The 16,859-nt window shown below is 39.3% G+C and overlaps 2 protein-coding genes across 12 annotated transcripts; one reads left to right on the forward strand and one right to left on the reverse strand.

Moving 5' to 3' along the window:
* Positions 1–2,379: 2,379 nt before the first annotated feature.
* On the forward strand, positions 2,380–13,713 carry LOC148804508 (uncharacterized). 11 transcript variants are annotated; one of them, XR_016081103.1, is made up of 7 exons: positions 2,383–2,963; positions 3,058–3,188; positions 3,285–3,427; positions 3,731–7,463; positions 8,149–8,251; positions 8,472–8,626; positions 8,745–13,713. XR_016081103.1 is itself a non-coding variant. In XM_088896184.1 (6 exons), the coding sequence occupies exons 4-6, from the start codon at positions 6,828–6,830 to the stop codon at positions 8,889–8,891; spliced, it is 426 nt and encodes a 141-aa protein (XP_088752310.1). In that variant the 5' UTR covers positions 2,416–2,963; positions 3,058–3,188; positions 3,285–3,427; positions 3,731–6,827; the 3' UTR covers positions 8,892–13,713. The 11 variants fall into 11 exon arrangements, 2 of the variants coding, with proteins under 2 accessions (XP_088752309.1, XP_088752310.1); XR_016081104.1 differs by having other exon boundaries at positions 2,386–2,963; positions 3,731–6,951; XR_016081101.1 differs by having other exon boundaries at positions 2,380–2,963; positions 3,731–8,251.
* Positions 13,497–14,716, reverse strand: LOC104604643 (uncharacterized). The gene is made up of 4 exons (XM_010269076.2): positions 14,561–14,716; positions 14,362–14,441; positions 13,929–14,141; positions 13,497–13,824 (listed from the first exon to the last, which is right to left on the reverse strand). The coding sequence occupies exons 2-4, from the start codon at positions 14,428–14,430 to the stop codon at positions 13,771–13,773; spliced, it is 336 nt and encodes a 111-aa protein (XP_010267378.1). The 5' UTR covers positions 14,431–14,441; positions 14,561–14,716; the 3' UTR covers positions 13,497–13,770.
* Positions 14,717–16,859: the final 2,143 nt, after the last annotated feature.

Here is a 16,859-nt window from a genome sequence, read left to right on the forward strand (position 1 = left end):
TCTCTCTCTCTCTCTCTCTCCAAAGGCTCTCTGAAAAGCTTTACATGTAAACTTGGTGTTATCATCGGAAGTTTTGAACCAAACAGTGAAAACAAAAGAGGCCCACGAACCAGTCTTAAAAGCCAGTTAACTTGGGAAGGAGTTTTTGGGATTCGAGTGTATCAATCAGCCAGCAATCAGTCTTAAACACCTTGCTGTATTTTTGCAATTTTAGCCTGTGCCCTCTCTAGGATCTGCCTCTTCTACAATTCTAAATCTTCTCATAAATCTCCCCAAATTTCTGAACGGATTCAGCAAGCAATCTAAAGGAAGAACCTCCTCCAGCATAATCTCCAAATCTTGGTCTATTAGGTGGAACTGTGGAAGGCCAACTGAATCATCCTCATCACCCTCTAATGATTCTGAATTCCCAGGGTTGTCCCTCATCTCATCCAACCCATTGGCACAATTCAGATAAACTCTGGTTCATAAAGACATGCTCACCTGAATCTAGTCGACATGACAATCCAGGTTGACGTGCTGACGATGTTATGGGCTATCCATTTTCTAAAAATAAACCCATTTACTGGTTGTATTGACGGTCTTAGCTAACTTTATCTTCTCCTTTTTGCATTTCTTCTTCAAAGAAGAGAAAATATGGGAATAGTGAAAGGGGGACTACGATGGTCTGAAACTCAGATTATGAGAAAGAAAACAGGGGAATCTGGGTGGAGATCTGGTTAGATTGCCCAGTTTCTTTTTTATGATATGTTACATTTGAAAATTGAAAGTTGTCCATTGTCAGAAATTTCCCGGGTACTTTAAGTAATTTCTTAAACAGGAGGGTAAATTTGTGCCCATTTGCTAAATCATAAAGGTAGTTTAAGTATTTAACAATTTTTTTTTCTCAAATTCCACTTTGTGACTATAACATTGAAGCCCCTAGATGAATTTGGATTATCTCCATGCTCCTCACATCTATCTAGCTCACACATGAATTGTGAACATCTCCCCATACCTTGTAGGGGAGGAGCCGGGATCTGCTCCTCACAAATGGGCGGCTCACAGGCACATCCATATTGTACTCCAACTTATGTGATTGACATCATCCAGGTCGTTGAAGCAATTAATTACTCAACCTACATTTGGTACAACCCCTATGCTGAAACTAGTAAATCAAAGCCTTTGATTTGTTGTCATGGCCTCACCTTGAATTAGACGAAGTGACTTATTGGTGGGGTTACAAATGGGCGGCTCACAGGCACATCCATATTGTACTCCAACTTATGTGATTGACATCATCCAGGTCGTTGAAGCAATTAATTACTCAACCTACATTTGATACAACCCCTATGCTGAAACTAGTAAATCAAAGCCTTTGATTTGTTGTCATGGCCTCACCTTGAATTAGACGAAGTGACTTATTGGTGGGGTTACATCCATATTGTACTCCAACTTATGTGATTGACATCATCCAGGTCGTTGAAGCAATTAATTACTCAACCTACATTTGATACAACCCCTATGCTGAAACTAGTAAATCAAAGCCTTTGATTTGTTGTCATGGCCTCACCTTGAATTAGACGAAGTGACTTATTGGTGGGGTTACAAATGGGCGGCTCACAGGCACATCCATATTGTACTCCAACTTATGTGATTGACATCATCCAGGTCGTTGAAGCAATTAATTACTCAACCTACATTTGGTACAACCCCTATGCTGAAACTAGTAAATCAAAGCCTTTGATTTGTTGTCATGGCCTCACCTTGAATTAGACGAAGTGACTTATTGGTGGGGTTACAAATGGGCGGCTCACAGGCACATCCATATTGTACTCCAACTTATGTGATTGACATCATCCAGGTCGTTGAAGCAATTAATTACTCAACCTACATTTGATACAACCCCTATGCTGAAACTAGTAAATCAAAGCCTTTGATTTGTTGTCATGGCCTCACCTTGAATTAGACGAAGTGACTTATTGGTGGGGTTACATCCATATTGTACTCCAACTTATGTGATTGACATCATCCAGGTCGTTGAAGCAATTAATTACTCAACCTACATTTGATACAACCCCTATGCTGAAACTAGTAAATCAAAGCCTTTGATTTGTTGTCATGGCCTCACCTTGAATTAGACGAAGTGACTTATTGGTGGGGTTACAAATGGGCGGCTCACAGGCACATCCATATTGTACTCCAACTTATGTGATTGACATCATCCAGGTCGTTGAAGCAATTAATTACTCAACCTACATTTGGTACAACCCCTATGCTGAAACTAGTAAATCAAAGCCTTTGATTTGTTGTCATGGCCTCACCTTGAATTAGACGAAGTGACTTATTGGTGGGGTTACAAATGGGCGGCTCACAGGCACATCCATATTGTACTCCAACTTATGTGATTGACATCATCCAGGTCGTTGAAGCAATTAATTACTCAACCTACATTTGATACAACCCCTATGCTGAAACTAGTAAATCAAAGCCTTTGATTTGTTGTCATGGCCTCACCTTGAATTAGAGGAAGTGACTTATTGGTGGGGTTATTGTAGTAGATCTAAGGCCATAATTTTTTGTTTTAGGCTTGCATTATGAAAGCAAAGTTTCAAATTTTGATACGATACCATATCAGACCTATATTGGGCCGTATTAGATGTGTATCAGGTGTATCGGTTGATACGCTATAAAAAATACAGGAAAAATTTAAAATAAGCATTCTTCATCCCTAAATGCTTCTAAAACTCCAAACCTCACTCATAAGAGTGTTAGATATGCAAAAAAAATTCAAGAAACATGTGTGAATCATCAATTTTTTTGAAATTTTTAAGAGGTAGATTTTTTTTCAATTTTTTATAATATCTTAGGACCCCATAATGTTGATCTCATCTTGACAGAAGTGGAGCTGCCGTTAATATCTGGATTTGCTCTTCTAACCTTGATAACGGAGCATGAGATCTGCAAAAAAATTCCTGTTATAAGTACGATAAGAAATCATTTATGTAATCTTCTTATTCTGTTTCACTTGGAATCATTCTCAGCCTCTTGTGTGGCATTTCTTTGTTGATCTTGCAGTGATGTCCTCACATGATTCAATTAGCATGGTTTTTAAATGCATGTTGAGAGGTGCTGCTGATTTTCTCATGAAGCCAATCAGGAAGAATGAGCTCAGAAACTTGTGGCAACATGTCTGGAGAAGACAATCTGTATGCTATCTTTGCCATTTTTGTTCTTGTTGTCTTTTTCTGTGTTCCTTCTTACCTAAAGCATCAACCTGACTCTTAGTTTGTTCACACTGTCAGTCAACTGCTGGACATGATAGCCAAGAAGGGACCCCATACAACGGAAAGTTGAAGCTATAACTGAAAACAGCTCTGCAAATAATCAATCAAGTGATTGCATGCAGAAAATTAAGCAGTGTACCGAGAAAGGGAGTGATGGTCAAGTAAGTGACTCCGATCTTCTAGTCATCATCTAAGTGCTTCAAGCAGTTTCATATCCTTGTGACAATTCGTATATTTTTGGACATAGTTTTGATTCATACGTAAATCCATGTCAAGAAGCAGTTTTAGAATGCCAACTTCCTTTTATAAATACTATGAACTAGTATCAACTGGTTTAATTATTCTCATAAGTTTCTGGACTGATACCTAAAGGTTTAAGTGTTAGGGAATACTGGTTTTGAAGGATAATATGATATTGTATTTCATATAAGGCCACTTACATCTAAAGGACTTCTCTTTTCCAGTTTAGGTCGGTTACATGAGGTTTTACATAGAGACTGCAATTGATGAAGGAAGATCTGGCCCGACCTCACGATCACGCCACGTGGCAAAAAACAAATAGCTCGATACTTAAAGCAGCGTACCCAGGGCGCAAACACCAAAGGGAAGAAACCCGCAGTCCGAACTCCCCTCGAGGAGACCGAACTCCCTTCGAGGAGCCCGAACTCCCTACGTGGAGCCCGACCTCCCTACTAAGAGCCCGAACTCTCCCTTAGGCCCTGAGCCACACAAAGCAGTGACCCGAACTGGCCCGCCTCATGGCAGTTCGGGATACTCCCCTATCCGAACTCCCTATGAGGAGCCCGGACTCTCCCTTAGGCCCCGAGCCACACAAAGCAGTGACCCGAACTGACGCACCTCAAGGCAGTTCGGGACACCCCCCCTATCCGAACTCAAGACTTCGCCTCGCACACCGCTCCAGCACTTCGCCTCCAGAACGCCGAACAAGACAAACCACACCGTACCTGACACCGAAGGAGTCTGTATCTAGGGGCGGCGCACCTGACTGACTTGGGATCTGACGCTTGACAGCTGCACTTCAACGGCCACCTGCCACCGTCACCTGCCACCGCCATCTCCAGTTACAGAGACGGCTCCGACAAAAGGAGCAGTGGCGGTTCTGCCCCAGCAGAGGTGATGACACCTGAACTGGCAGAAGCACGGAAGTAATCATACCCGACCTGACAGAAGTCTAGGAGTGAGTGCGCGAGGTGGTTATAAAAGGCTCTCTACCCGCCAAGAACATGGTATGCAAACTTTGCGCTATCTGGTTTTATCTTGCCTTTGAAGGATTCTAATTTGAGCTTCGGAGCCTTTACACTGGGTTCCCCTTGGAACTTCCTCATCTTCTCCGTTTCAGGTTCCCTACGATCCAGTTTAGAGGCAAGGTCGTTGACAGCCAAGACCGGCTGGATTGCGCATCATCAATTGGCGCCGTCTGTGGGAAATGCTTCAAAAAGCCTCCCTCCAAACTCTCATAACCTCTTTTCTTCAAAAAACCCAACACTCATGGCTTCTTCTAGCAACGCCGGATGTGGCACGGAGACAAACACCACCGGGGAACAACTTCAAGTCCCCGTGGTGTGCGTTGGACAGTTCACCATCCCCCTTTCGGTGGATGGGATCCCCAGTTTGAATGCGCCACAAGCAGTGGCGCCCGTAAACCTTCCTGCCATGAGCATTCCCTTTCCTCCCCCTATTGAGACAACCTTTACTGAACCAACTGCTGTCCCCCTAGCAGCCAGCCAAAACCGGTTGGACGACCTGATGCAGTGCATGCGGGCAATGCAAGCCCAAATGCAACAGTTCCAGCAACACCAGCTTCATCAGCACCAAGTACTGCACAACATCTCCCAGTATCACTATCAATAGCAGTTCCCCCAACTGTTGTTGAACCAACCACTACTTCCACCTCGGCACCCTGCTCCGAGGCCGGTTAAGGCCTCCCCACAGGATGGACGCCCCCACTAGGGAAAGGCCTAACAGCCAGGCCTCGTCCCCAGGCCGAAGAGAGAGAAAAATCATCCCTGCCTCGCAGCTTGTAGATGGGTCAGGAACCTCGCCCGCAAGATCGGCACCTCGGCGCTCCAAGCCCGAGTTCCCACTCATGGAAAACCGATTCGGCGCTCTGGCAACAAACTACTAGCATTCCGGGCCCATCGAGCTCGGCAACACGAAAGCCAGCAGCGCCAGTACCATGCCCACTCAACAACGAAGGCGTCGACGAAGTCGCCGAACTGCCACCCGTGTCTTGTTAGAGCTCAGAGACAAGGAAGAGACGAGCTCGGACGAGGTAGGAGCTGCCCCGATTCTCTCAGTTCCTTCCCCCCCTCGCATCAGAACTCCTAGCGGTCCCCTTGCCTAGAGATTTCAAGCTCCCACCTTTGGATAAGTATGATGGGTCCTTCGACTCCAACGACTACGTTGACGCTTTCCAGTCCCAAATGCACCTCGCCAAGGCCAGTGAATCGTGCATGTGTGTGGCCTTCACCACCACCTTCAGGGGGGTAGCCCGCACTTGGTATAGGAACCTGGCCCTCGGGTCGATAAAGTGTTGGGCCTAGTTCGTGCAGGTCTTCACGGCACACTTTGTCACCAGCAAATGGTGCCCCAGAACAGAGGAAAGCATCTTTGGAGTAGTCTAGAGGGAAGGAGAATCCATCCGGGGCTACATCAAGCGATTCAATGAAGCATGCTTACAGATACCGCGGTTAGACCCCGCGGTGCAGCTCGCGGCGGTCAAGAGAGGAGTAACGCACAAAGAGTTCAAATGGCACATGGTAGCTAACCAGCCCGCAATCGTGGCCGAATTCCTCAAGCTCGCGGACAAGTTCATGAGGACAGAGGAAGAAATCAACCAACGAACCGAAAGCGGGAACGAGAAAAGAAAGAGGGAAGACGAGCCCTCCAGCCCAGTCGACAGAAAAAACCCGGCCCGAGAGCCGAAGCCGAACCAGTCGTTTCGATCTCCCCTAGCAGTTCGGACAGATTACACGCCGTTAAACACGAGGCGGACCGAGATCTTAATGATGATCAAGGACGCCCCATACGTAAAGTGGCCACCTCGCCTAAAGGGAAATCCGAACGAGAGAAATAAGAATTTGTATTGTAGTTTCCATAGAGACCACGGTCATAGTATCGAATAGTGTAATAATCTCCGGGACGAGATAGAGGGACTCATCCGTCGCGGATACTTAAGAAATTTTGTACAGCATAACAATAATAACAATAAGGCAGGTCGGCAAGGGGAGCACGAAAAGGATGCCCCCGAATCTAGCAGCAGACCAGCCGAACCGTTGCAGCAACAGCCTCCGGAAGAAAGGCCAGTTCGGGGAACCATCCATATAATTGTGGGAGGTTCAGTGGTAGCAGGGTGTACCTCGGCAGCAGTCCGGACTTCAGTTCGCGAAGCAACCCTCGAGGAACGGAACCCCTCAAAAAGACCGACTGAATTGCGCATCATCAATTGGCACCGGCATCATCAGCAATGTTTTTCCAACTCTTGTGCAGAGCTCTTGTACAAAATCAAACACAGAAGCTGAGAGTCCCTTCATACCAAATATGCAGGATCCTTCGAAACGAAATTGCAGGAGTGCATCTCCTGTCAATAACATTGAAATACAGAAGCATGAAGAGTGCCATAAGTTGGATCAGAATTTGCTTATGCATGATGGTGAAGCAAAAGGTATGACACATTTTGCCACATCTTTTTCTCAATTTACTCGGTTCTGTATGATAAATTGGATCAGGGGTGGCACCTCTAATCATTATTATCATCGTTATCATCATCTAAGGGTGGCACCTTGAATGAAGCTAAATTAAATGCCTTAATTCCAGGAGAACACCAAGGTTATGCAAAAGGGATTGTCATTATGAGTATGTGACACCAGAAAATCACAAAAATGATGTTAATATCACTAGGGAGATTCAGAGTGACTTCTATGAACATGCACCTCCAAGAGAAACACTGACTTGATTGGAGTATTTGATAATTGCCAAAATTACACTTAAAAGACTGGTTAAGAAGTTTTATCCAACAATGCGAAAATTCACTTTGGTTCAAATGATCAGTTTGGTCCTTCACCACTTTTGGAGATTTCCTTGAGAAGGTCCCACCCATCCTATTAGCCTTGAGAAACATGGATTTGTTGACTCAAGGCACACATTGAACCATTCGAAAGCCTCAGCCTTTTCATGGTGAGTTTATATTTCATGTGCTCCATTTATTTTGTTGCAGAACACTACTTTTTGAGCTTAGTGATGAAAACTGGTTTTGTGTGTTGCGACTTTCTAGCATCTCTTCCGTAGCCCTTTAGCAACAACAAATTCTAATGCATTAATCTGACAAACTTATTTCCCCAGGAATCCAGATGGGCAAGTTTATTCTTTCTAGTTTCTACTAGCTCCATTATCTGCAATTTTGCATAGACTTGTTGAATTTAGTTTCCCTGAATTTCTTCTTTAACTTTTTTTAAAGGAGTACGTATATAACAATGGGGAAATGCAAATGAGTTACAATCATGAAGTTTGTCTTACATTTCTAAGTACTTACACTCTGATTTAGTGATTTATATATTTATGTTGTTAATCTAATCATGGACATGATCTGTGGACTGTGCTCCCCTTTTTAGGCTAAATTTAATCATGTTAACTGGTAATGTTGGAAATGCTTGAGACATTAAAAAAAGATAGACCAAAAAGTATGGGCAAGCCTGACATCTATAGAAGGTGCATAGACGGCTTCTAATATAAACCTTTTTGAGGTGACTTAACCTTTTTTGAGGAAAATCTAATTATTCCTTTCTAAGGCTATTTACTTTTTTATTTAAAGTTACCTTTCCACAAAAAAAAAAAATTATCGGTTTAGCATTCCTGCTTGCAGGTATAATAGCAGGCCAATGCAGCTCTGTCTCCCTGAGTTGGCCAGTTTTGACACCAAAGAAAGAGAACATTCAATCAAACCCCTCAAATATCTGACAAGTCAAGTTAAGGCAAATGCTTCTGATGCTCCTCAAAGAAATAGTGCCACTTTAAATAATAATCAGGAATGTGTGACCTTGGTTGAAGTCCAGTCTGGTCAATTTGAAGTAGTATTTCCATACCAACAATTTAGGATTGTTCCTGTTCCTCCTTCAGTGAGGGGCATAAGGTTTGATGGTGATTATTCTAACTATTGTGCTGATTTTCCACCCATGTTTTATACAGAACTAAGTCAGGTACCAATATGTGTTCCAAATTCAATCAGCCATCAAGATGTCACCTTGCCCATGGACTCATCTCAGCATTCAGATCCTGAAATTCACAATTCTGAACAAGTTTACCACACACAAGATCAAAATGACAATTGTGCCATGAAGGAAGTACTAACCAAACCATTATAATTGATTAGACGGTAGATTTTTTTTTTTTTTGGTACCTCTTCTTGTACAGTTGTGTGAGTTGTGTATTCTGTCTCTTACGATGGGCTTAACTACACAGGTTCGGTATCAGAGCAGGAAGAAACTTGCAGAGCAGCGCCCCCGAGTAAAAGGACAATTTGTTCGTCAAGTCAGTCTGAAGAGTCTTTTCACCCGTCAGTCATGGGTTTTCGCCCAACTCAAAGATGAGATGGACCAACTGCAATGACAGCCTCGAATATTGTAGTTCAGATTACATGCACTTCTTATTTTGTTAAAGCCTGCAGTTGCACTAGCAGGGAGACAACTGATAAGCCGGGGGGGAACCCAACGATTCTTGTGGACATAATAGTGTGTGGTAAACTTCTGCATCATTAGGTATTTGCAATGCCAAACTGAATCAATCAGCCTTTTAAGCTGAGTACGTGCACTTAATTTCAATGACAGACTCCGGTGATATCTTTTAGTGTTGAAAAATTAGGAGGTTATGGGCCTAACAATAATTTGCCATAAAGATGACCACTTCCTGAACAAATACAGTACTCAGCATTCATGCAATCTGAATTCTGAACCATTCCATCCCATTTGTTTGTTAGGATAGATAGGATGGTAGCATGTGCGTTAGTGCGTAGACTAGGCTCGACCCAAACCAAACGGCTTTTGCACCGCGCCGTGGCACATGAAAAGAACAAATGCTCTCTTAGCTTGTCTCAGTGGGCAGACTCGCAATAATCCGGTCAATTTCCTGGACATGCATGCTGTGTCCAGCATCTCACTTATAAGTTATAATTACACTACAAATCAGAGAACAGCAGGCATCTCCAAATGGATTGTAACAATCTGGTCGGATAGTTAATAATAATACTTTGGGCCTAGTGCCACTTTGGTCCCAGGACTTTAAAATGCAAAAATTCAGTACTCAAACTTTTAAAATGTGTCAACCCATTACCTGTTATTAACCAACCGTTAAGTGGCATTTGAAAAGGCACAAATGTGTTTCGAATGCCATCTAATTTTCTTTATCAATCATCCAAACATTGGTAAGAAATGAACAGTCCAAAATCCTTGACAACTGGTTAACGGACTAGTTAATGGTAGGTACTGGGTTGGTATGTTTTGAAAGTTCGGATACTGAATTATCGCATTTTAAAGTTTGGGACCAAAGTGTCACTAGGCTCAAAAGCACAGGGTGCTAATTGAGAATTTTCCCTAATTTCAAACCGACTTGTTTTTTTTAGCAACTGCTGTATCAACAGCCACTTGACTAAATAAACAAACTACCACTTAGAAAACAAAAACCAACTTGGTGGGATGCCTCTTAAGCCTTGACTACAAGATGCATCTATTACCAGAAAAACCATTTTAACCAAGGTCCAAAATATCAATATGTATCAGCCCCTGTATTGGCTGATACGTATTGTATCGGGAGATTCCTGATACATCCCTACAGAGAATGTATCGAGGTTTTGACCGGTTCAGGGGGTGGATAGACCTTAAACTGATACCTCTGAATCAAATTTGAAAAAATAAAAAACTAAAACTACCGAAACGCTACTTTAAACCTTAATTTTAACATGTCAGTCTAACTGGACATCAGAAACATCAGAAAGTTGTCATTCACAGAGATGTTTCAAATGTGCATTGTTGTAGTGGCATTGGGCAAATCTCGACTCTTTTTTTCAGCGACCTCCAAAATAGTTCTTTTTCTAAAGAACCCAACCATACCCGAGATGCACCTCGAATGCCCGTTTGGGAATTGGGATGGCTTTAAGACAGCGGCTTCTGATGGCCCTACACAGAAAAACACGTGTATTTCTTGAACGGTCATCGCCAACACAGAACATTTTAGAGCTGATGATATACAATATCTAAACATTCCTTAAACGGTCAAATCAAGAATTGTATTTCATCCGGGCCTGCCCATGCCCACATCTACCCACATATCATCCAACCACACATAAACATCTCATCGTCCTACAGTTTTATGCATGAAAAATGTTCCCAGTGCATAAGATATATATATTACAATCAGTTCAGGAGAATCAGTTTAAGTACCAGTCAAACCCCGATATACCCACTGTAGGGACATATCAGAAGAGTCCTCGATACAGGTCACTACGTATCAATATTTGCACCTTATGTATTGTGGGTAGACGTGGACAGGAGATGCAGTCTATTTTCACATTCCACTTGATTGGTCATATCTCTTTTCCACAGTATAGATTTTCCCATATAGGATTCATAAAACAGCAGCTATTAAATTAGTCATGTAACCACTAAAGTGCTCTTCTACAACTTCGTTATTGGATGCTACAAAGTTATAAACTTTGTATCGGGTTCTCTGTTCTTTCAGTTGTCTTACAACTGGATGTTCACGTTCTATAAACCATAATTAGAGAAAAAAAGGGCGGGATACAGCTTAAGTTCATAACTATTGGAATGTATACGACTTGTAAAGTGTTTTTGGAGGCATTATTTTTTCACCTTTTTCTTTCATTTTTCTGGCAAGTTATTTTCCCTTTTTTAAAAGGCAATACGGTTATTCTATGTTACCCCTAAAATGATATCCCATTCCAAACAACAAAGATATATGAGCTGAACCCACCGAGTTCATTTAAGATGTTTTTACGAGAAAACATTCCTTATACATTTATAATTCTCCTTTAGTACCAAATAAAAAACCCTGACAAAAAACCCAACAAGTATGAGCTGCATTAGAAGGGTTGGATTCAACCCAACTCCTCAACCCCACCCATTAAAGTCTGGAAAGCCGACTTTGACGCCTAAAAAAAGCAACCACCTTCATAAACACAAGTATTTTCCAGAAATGGTTTGATACATCTTGCCTGATTCCAAGGACATTGAAGTTGAGCCAAAAAGTGACTGAAATTTCAACTTCAAGGAAATAAATGGGGTTAGATCAAAAACCTATTCTCATGAGAATGTTGCTTCAAATATAGGACACTCCACCAAACACTAAATATAGGCAACATCAAAGTAAGAGGGTTCAAGTGAGGGAAAGCAGAATTAATACAACCATAAACAACAATGCCTATAGCATCAAGAATGCTGGAAGGGAGAACTCAATTGAATTTGCATTTTTTTGGGTGCAAATTGAATCTGCATATTCTATAAGAACTGAGGCTTGAATACTACTAAAACACCCACCCAACACCATAGACACCCTGCAACAGACTCATTAACAAAAAAGCAAAACAAAAATAATTCCATTCAACTTGTACAATCAAATCCTCCAACTCCACTCTCTTCCCAACTAGAATATTTTACCATACCCCTGCCTATTTTTGCCACTATCCACCTAGAGTATGGCTCCCTCCCTTCCTCGGTCTCTAAACCAAATCATGTGTGAAAAAGAAACAGATAAAGAGTGAAGGATTACTTCTAGGAATCCATAAAACAGAAACAAGTACAATCAGTGATGGAAAGGATACAGGTAGGAAGACTTTATTTATTTTCTTGCATCTTATCAACATTATCTAGAATCTACCCCCTCACCCAAACGTGTGCGGAACCAAATGCCTGACATAAATAGAAAAAAACAAAGATAGACCAAACCTGGGACTCCCATCCTGAGCAACAATGATGAAAGTAAACTTACCACCGTTAAACTCAATACTAGAAACCCAGATTACCCAAAAAGAAATGAACAAATCAACACAGCATTTTATCAGCCCACATTACCCATGTAGAATGACATGGATTTTTTTTTTTTACAATACAGCACCAAAAGACATCTTGTCAATTATTCTTTATGATCTTTCTTTTACTCAGAAATGGAAAAAGAGAGTAAGCGATCTAATCTCGGTGAGTGGTATGAACTTACACAGCAGAAGAGAATCTAAACTAAGCAACCATGAGCTCCCTTCTCTTATTGCACCAAAAGAAAATAGTGTGATACCGTTCAGTAGAGGATATGTTTCAAACTTTCAGTCAGTTCTTTTATGAACAAGGAAGCTTAAAAACATTTTTTTAATGTAAATAAAAGTATAATTTTTTAACAGAACTCTGTTCATGGGTGGTGGTGAAGCACGACGGGGAGCCAAGGGATTATCGCTGGGAGCATTTGGGTCAATACAATAGAAACACCTATTTTTTGGTAGAAATACAAGCACCTAATATCGAAGCCTCCACAAACATGATAATACAAGAACTCTTAACAAAATTAAAAACACGACCAGCCATCTTCTAAATTCAAAATACAATATTTTTGCAATAATTATTCTCATTTCTTTGCCAGCAATAGCATACAAATTGTCTTAGAAAATGGTACCATATTATCCCTATAAAACATCATAATCCAAGCCAAACCCCAACCATATGAGGTCTGCTACATGAATCCAGGTTGGCCACTCCATACTGTTTAATAATGTCATTTCCATTGTTAGATTATGATATAAACTTTTATAAATAAGATTACAAATGGTTGCAACTTTATCAAACCCCATATCCCGAATTTTCATAAATGCATGAGAAAGCAATTGATGGATAGAAAAACTCTATCCGTGCTTCCGTTAAAGAATATTAGGTTATTAGATATGCAGAGTCCACAAGCTTTTCAGGCTACAAGCTATTAGGCCTTTCCATCTGGGGGTGTGAGAGAGAGATCAATTAAAATCATACTACCACAATGCAAACATATGCACTAGTTTCAATTTTCGGAAGAGCAACCCTAGGTGTTACGTTTAGGTGACAACTGAGATTACTCACTAAAGCATACAGGACAGACGTTGGGAGGGCAATGTGAATGAGAATACACATGGACAGGGCCAAAAAAGCCATGTGTCATCCAAGGCAAGGCATACAGGGAACACAATAAAAACAAAGCCCTTATACAAGGACTTCCCAACAACTTAATCAATTTCAATAATTTTCTTAGATACCAAATCCGAATTTTGAGTTTATAAACCACTTATAATCAGAACAATCCCAACACAAAATTTAGCAAATCTGATTGGGGAGTTTTGGTCTTGTTAACATACACTAAGAGCAACCAAAATTCCTATAAAAGAACCAACAAGTTTACCAAAATATCTACCCTGAGAGAGATACTAATTTTGCAAAAGACTATATCATACTGAAAGGAGCTTCTAATCGAACAAGCTGAATCCCATGTCGTCATCACTCTCTTCCTTGGGTTCTTCCTGAAATATCAAGAAAACAAGAACAAAATGAGAATGTAATGACTAAAGAACTACAATTCAAAGTTCAAACAGCCCAAGAAATACTTAAAACAAGTGAGTTTTACCTTCTTTTCCTCGGCAGCAGGAGCAGCATCAGCTGCTGCACCACCACCTCCGGCCGGGGCAGAAACAGCAACCGGGGCACCACCTCCACCAGAGCCAGCGTTCATGATGAGATCTTCAATATTTCTCTTCTCCGCAAGCTTAGAAAATAAACTTGGCCAGTAAGATTCGACCGACACATTCGCGGATTTCACTAAGGTAGCAATCTTCTCGGGCTGTTTAGAACTAGTTAAGGAGAGAAGCCTAATTCTTATCAAGAATCAAAAGATTATCTCCCAAGTGAACCAAAACCAATGAACCCCTATATATACCACAAGCTCCATCAACAAATAATTCAAGAAAATAGATCAATACTAGAACAAGCGGGTAAATATGTATACGAAACATAGGAAGATCCGGGCAAAAAACTAAAACGACGGGATCAGAAAAGGATACAGTGACGGGAATCCCCTCGTCGTGGAGGACCAATAAAGCAAGACTGCAAGCTTGCTCTCCCACAGACATTGTAGCAAAATCTGTAAATCGAGAAAGTAAAGAAAGGAAGAAAAATCACGACTTCAAACAACGATAATAACAGAAATGCGTAGCCGTAGCATACTACAGGAGGATCGAAAACAGAAGCAAGAAAGCATACCACTAACAGCTGCAGATGAAACAACAAGGTTGTGCGTTTATCCGCGGCAGCCAATCTAGGATTTTTGGGGTTGAAGGAAATATGTTGCAGGGGTGTGAAAATGCTTATAAACCTATTGAGCTCTAGGGTTTTGATCTACGGCTCAAAATGTGGATGGCAATGCGAGTAGGTAATCTAATTTTGGGCCTGGGCCAGCGGTACAAGCCTTACGAATAAAGCCTCTGAATTAACCCTTAGGCCTTAGCCCACACATCCTCACGATTATAGTATCGGTGTTAACCAATAATTTTGATATAGATACGTTTTGTAAATTGACACAAATTTGGAAATGATTGAATGTATATTAAAAAAATATATAAAATTTTATAAATATATAAATAATATTAAATTTAAGATTAAATTGTCACAAATAATGTATAAATGTATATGAAGTGTATATTTTAATGGTGTATATAAAAAAATATATTACAATTAATATAGTGAAATGTATAAATATCATACAATTTTATTAATAACACATCAATCAAAAGTCAAAGACACAAAACATATGTACCTATTATATTTTAACCATATATCAATTATTTTCTATTTACTATTTTTTTTTATTTTTTATATTAACAAAAAGTCAACCAAATATTAAATTCTCAAATGTAAATTAAAATATCAATTAATGACTTATAAAAATATATAATTTCAACTACAAAATATATCAAAATCTATTAAAATTCTAAGATACATATTATATGCAAATTCATGCTTTTTTATTATTAAAATAATTATTTTATTATTAATATTTTTGTTTTTTATAATTTTTCTGAAATTAAAATCGTTTTTTGATATAAATGTAGATTAGTATATTTGATATATTCAACTTAATATTATATTCTCAAATATTTTGTTAATAATAAATATATTTTTATTTAGTGTAAATTAAAATATTAATTAATAATTTAATATATATATATATATATATATATATATTTGAAGATACATATTGTGTGCAAATTTATAAATTTTAAGTACTAAAATAATTATTCTATTATTAATATTTTATTTGTATAAATTTCTTGAGATTAAAACCATCTTTTTTTATTTTAACGTGAATTTGATAGATTATTTATTACATTAGTTTATAAAATACTAATTTTGAATATTATTTTTTGTAATTTTTTTAGCTGGAATTATTAAACATTAATTATTTGGATTGCATGTAAATGCTAAAGTTAATAAAAAGTATTTTATTTCACTTATTATCATAAGAAGCAAGATAATTTGGTGGTTTAAGGGTGTATTCAGGATTTAGGTGCATTGGGCACTAGACAACTTAGATTAATCACTCTATCCTCAGCTTTATGGTAGAAGGGCACGACATACCATTGTGTATTGGTCTATATCGATGATTATCGGTACATATAATATGATACAAACTAATACACACTCGTATTGGCTTGACACAAACAGCTGGCAAGATACGCCTCCAATAGTAACATATCTCCTGATGGTTATGGTCCATATTGATACAATACAAGCAATATCAATTGTGTCCTATTGATATTTTCAAACCTTGGTCATCATAATTTGGTCTTAAACACACTTAAATAGGGCAAGAAATGGACAAGATTTGGACCAGGTCCAATCAAAGAAATCCACATCCAAACGACTCAGATGTAGGGGTGTTCACAGGTTGGTTTGGTGCCATTTGTATAAGATCGCAGACCAAATCAATAAATTACGGTTTGAGATATTTCCAAACTGAATCAAACCGTTTTATTATGGTTTGTGTGGTTTCTAATACGGTTTGGGGACTTTGGACCATTCTATGATTTTATTGGGCTTAACCCAATTAGAAAGCCCAAATAGCTCCATAAAAATTAAAACTTAAAACTTTTATTTTATTATAAAATAAAGAATTTATTATATATTTATAATTTTATGCATTCAATTTAGATATATTACATTATATTATATATAATACTTATACATCATATATATTCATATTATATTTATACATTTACGTTATATATATGTATGTATTTATGTAGTATAAAATTTTGGTTTACGATTTGGTTTGGCTTATAAAATCCAATGTACCAAACTAAAATCGTAAACTGCAATTTACAAAATTATTAAACCAAACCAAACTGCAAATTTAGTTTGGTCTGGTTCGATTTTACAGTTTTGACCATATAATGAACACCCCTACTCGGATGTGGTACTATGATTTATACCTATCCAATTCATATGCGGTTCAAATTCCAATTATATATGGTAGGATCCATACCTTGTAAAAAATTTCAAT

This window comes from Nelumbo nucifera, chromosome 1 (assembly GCF_055504915.1).
Source record: "Nelumbo nucifera cultivar China Antique chromosome 1, China Antique-T2T, whole genome shotgun sequence".
Lineage (NCBI taxonomy): Eukaryota > Viridiplantae > Streptophyta > Magnoliopsida > Proteales > Nelumbonaceae > Nelumbo > Nelumbo nucifera.

What these genes read in the sequence shown, in the direction of transcription:
- LOC148804508 (XM_088896183.1), top strand. An exon ending in ACAATTGTGCCATGAAGGAA is followed by an intron (nt 8,627 to 8,744) that starts GTACTAACCAAA and finishes TTAACTACACAG; the next exon opens with GTTCGGTATCAGAGCAGGAA.
- LOC104604643 (XM_010269076.2), bottom strand. Translation starts at nt 14,430, where the DNA reads ATGTCTGTGGGAGAGCAAGCTTGCAGTCTTGCTTTATTGGTCCTCCAC. An exon ending in ACGAGGGGATTCCCGTCACT is followed by an intron (nt 14,142 to 14,361) that starts GTATCCTTTTCT and finishes AGTTCTAAACAG; the next exon opens with CCCGAGAAGATTGCTACCTT. An exon ending in CTGCTGCCGAGGAAAAGAAG is followed by an intron (nt 13,825 to 13,928) that starts GTAAAACTCACT and finishes TTGATATTTCAG; the next exon opens with GAAGAACCCAAGGAAGAGAG.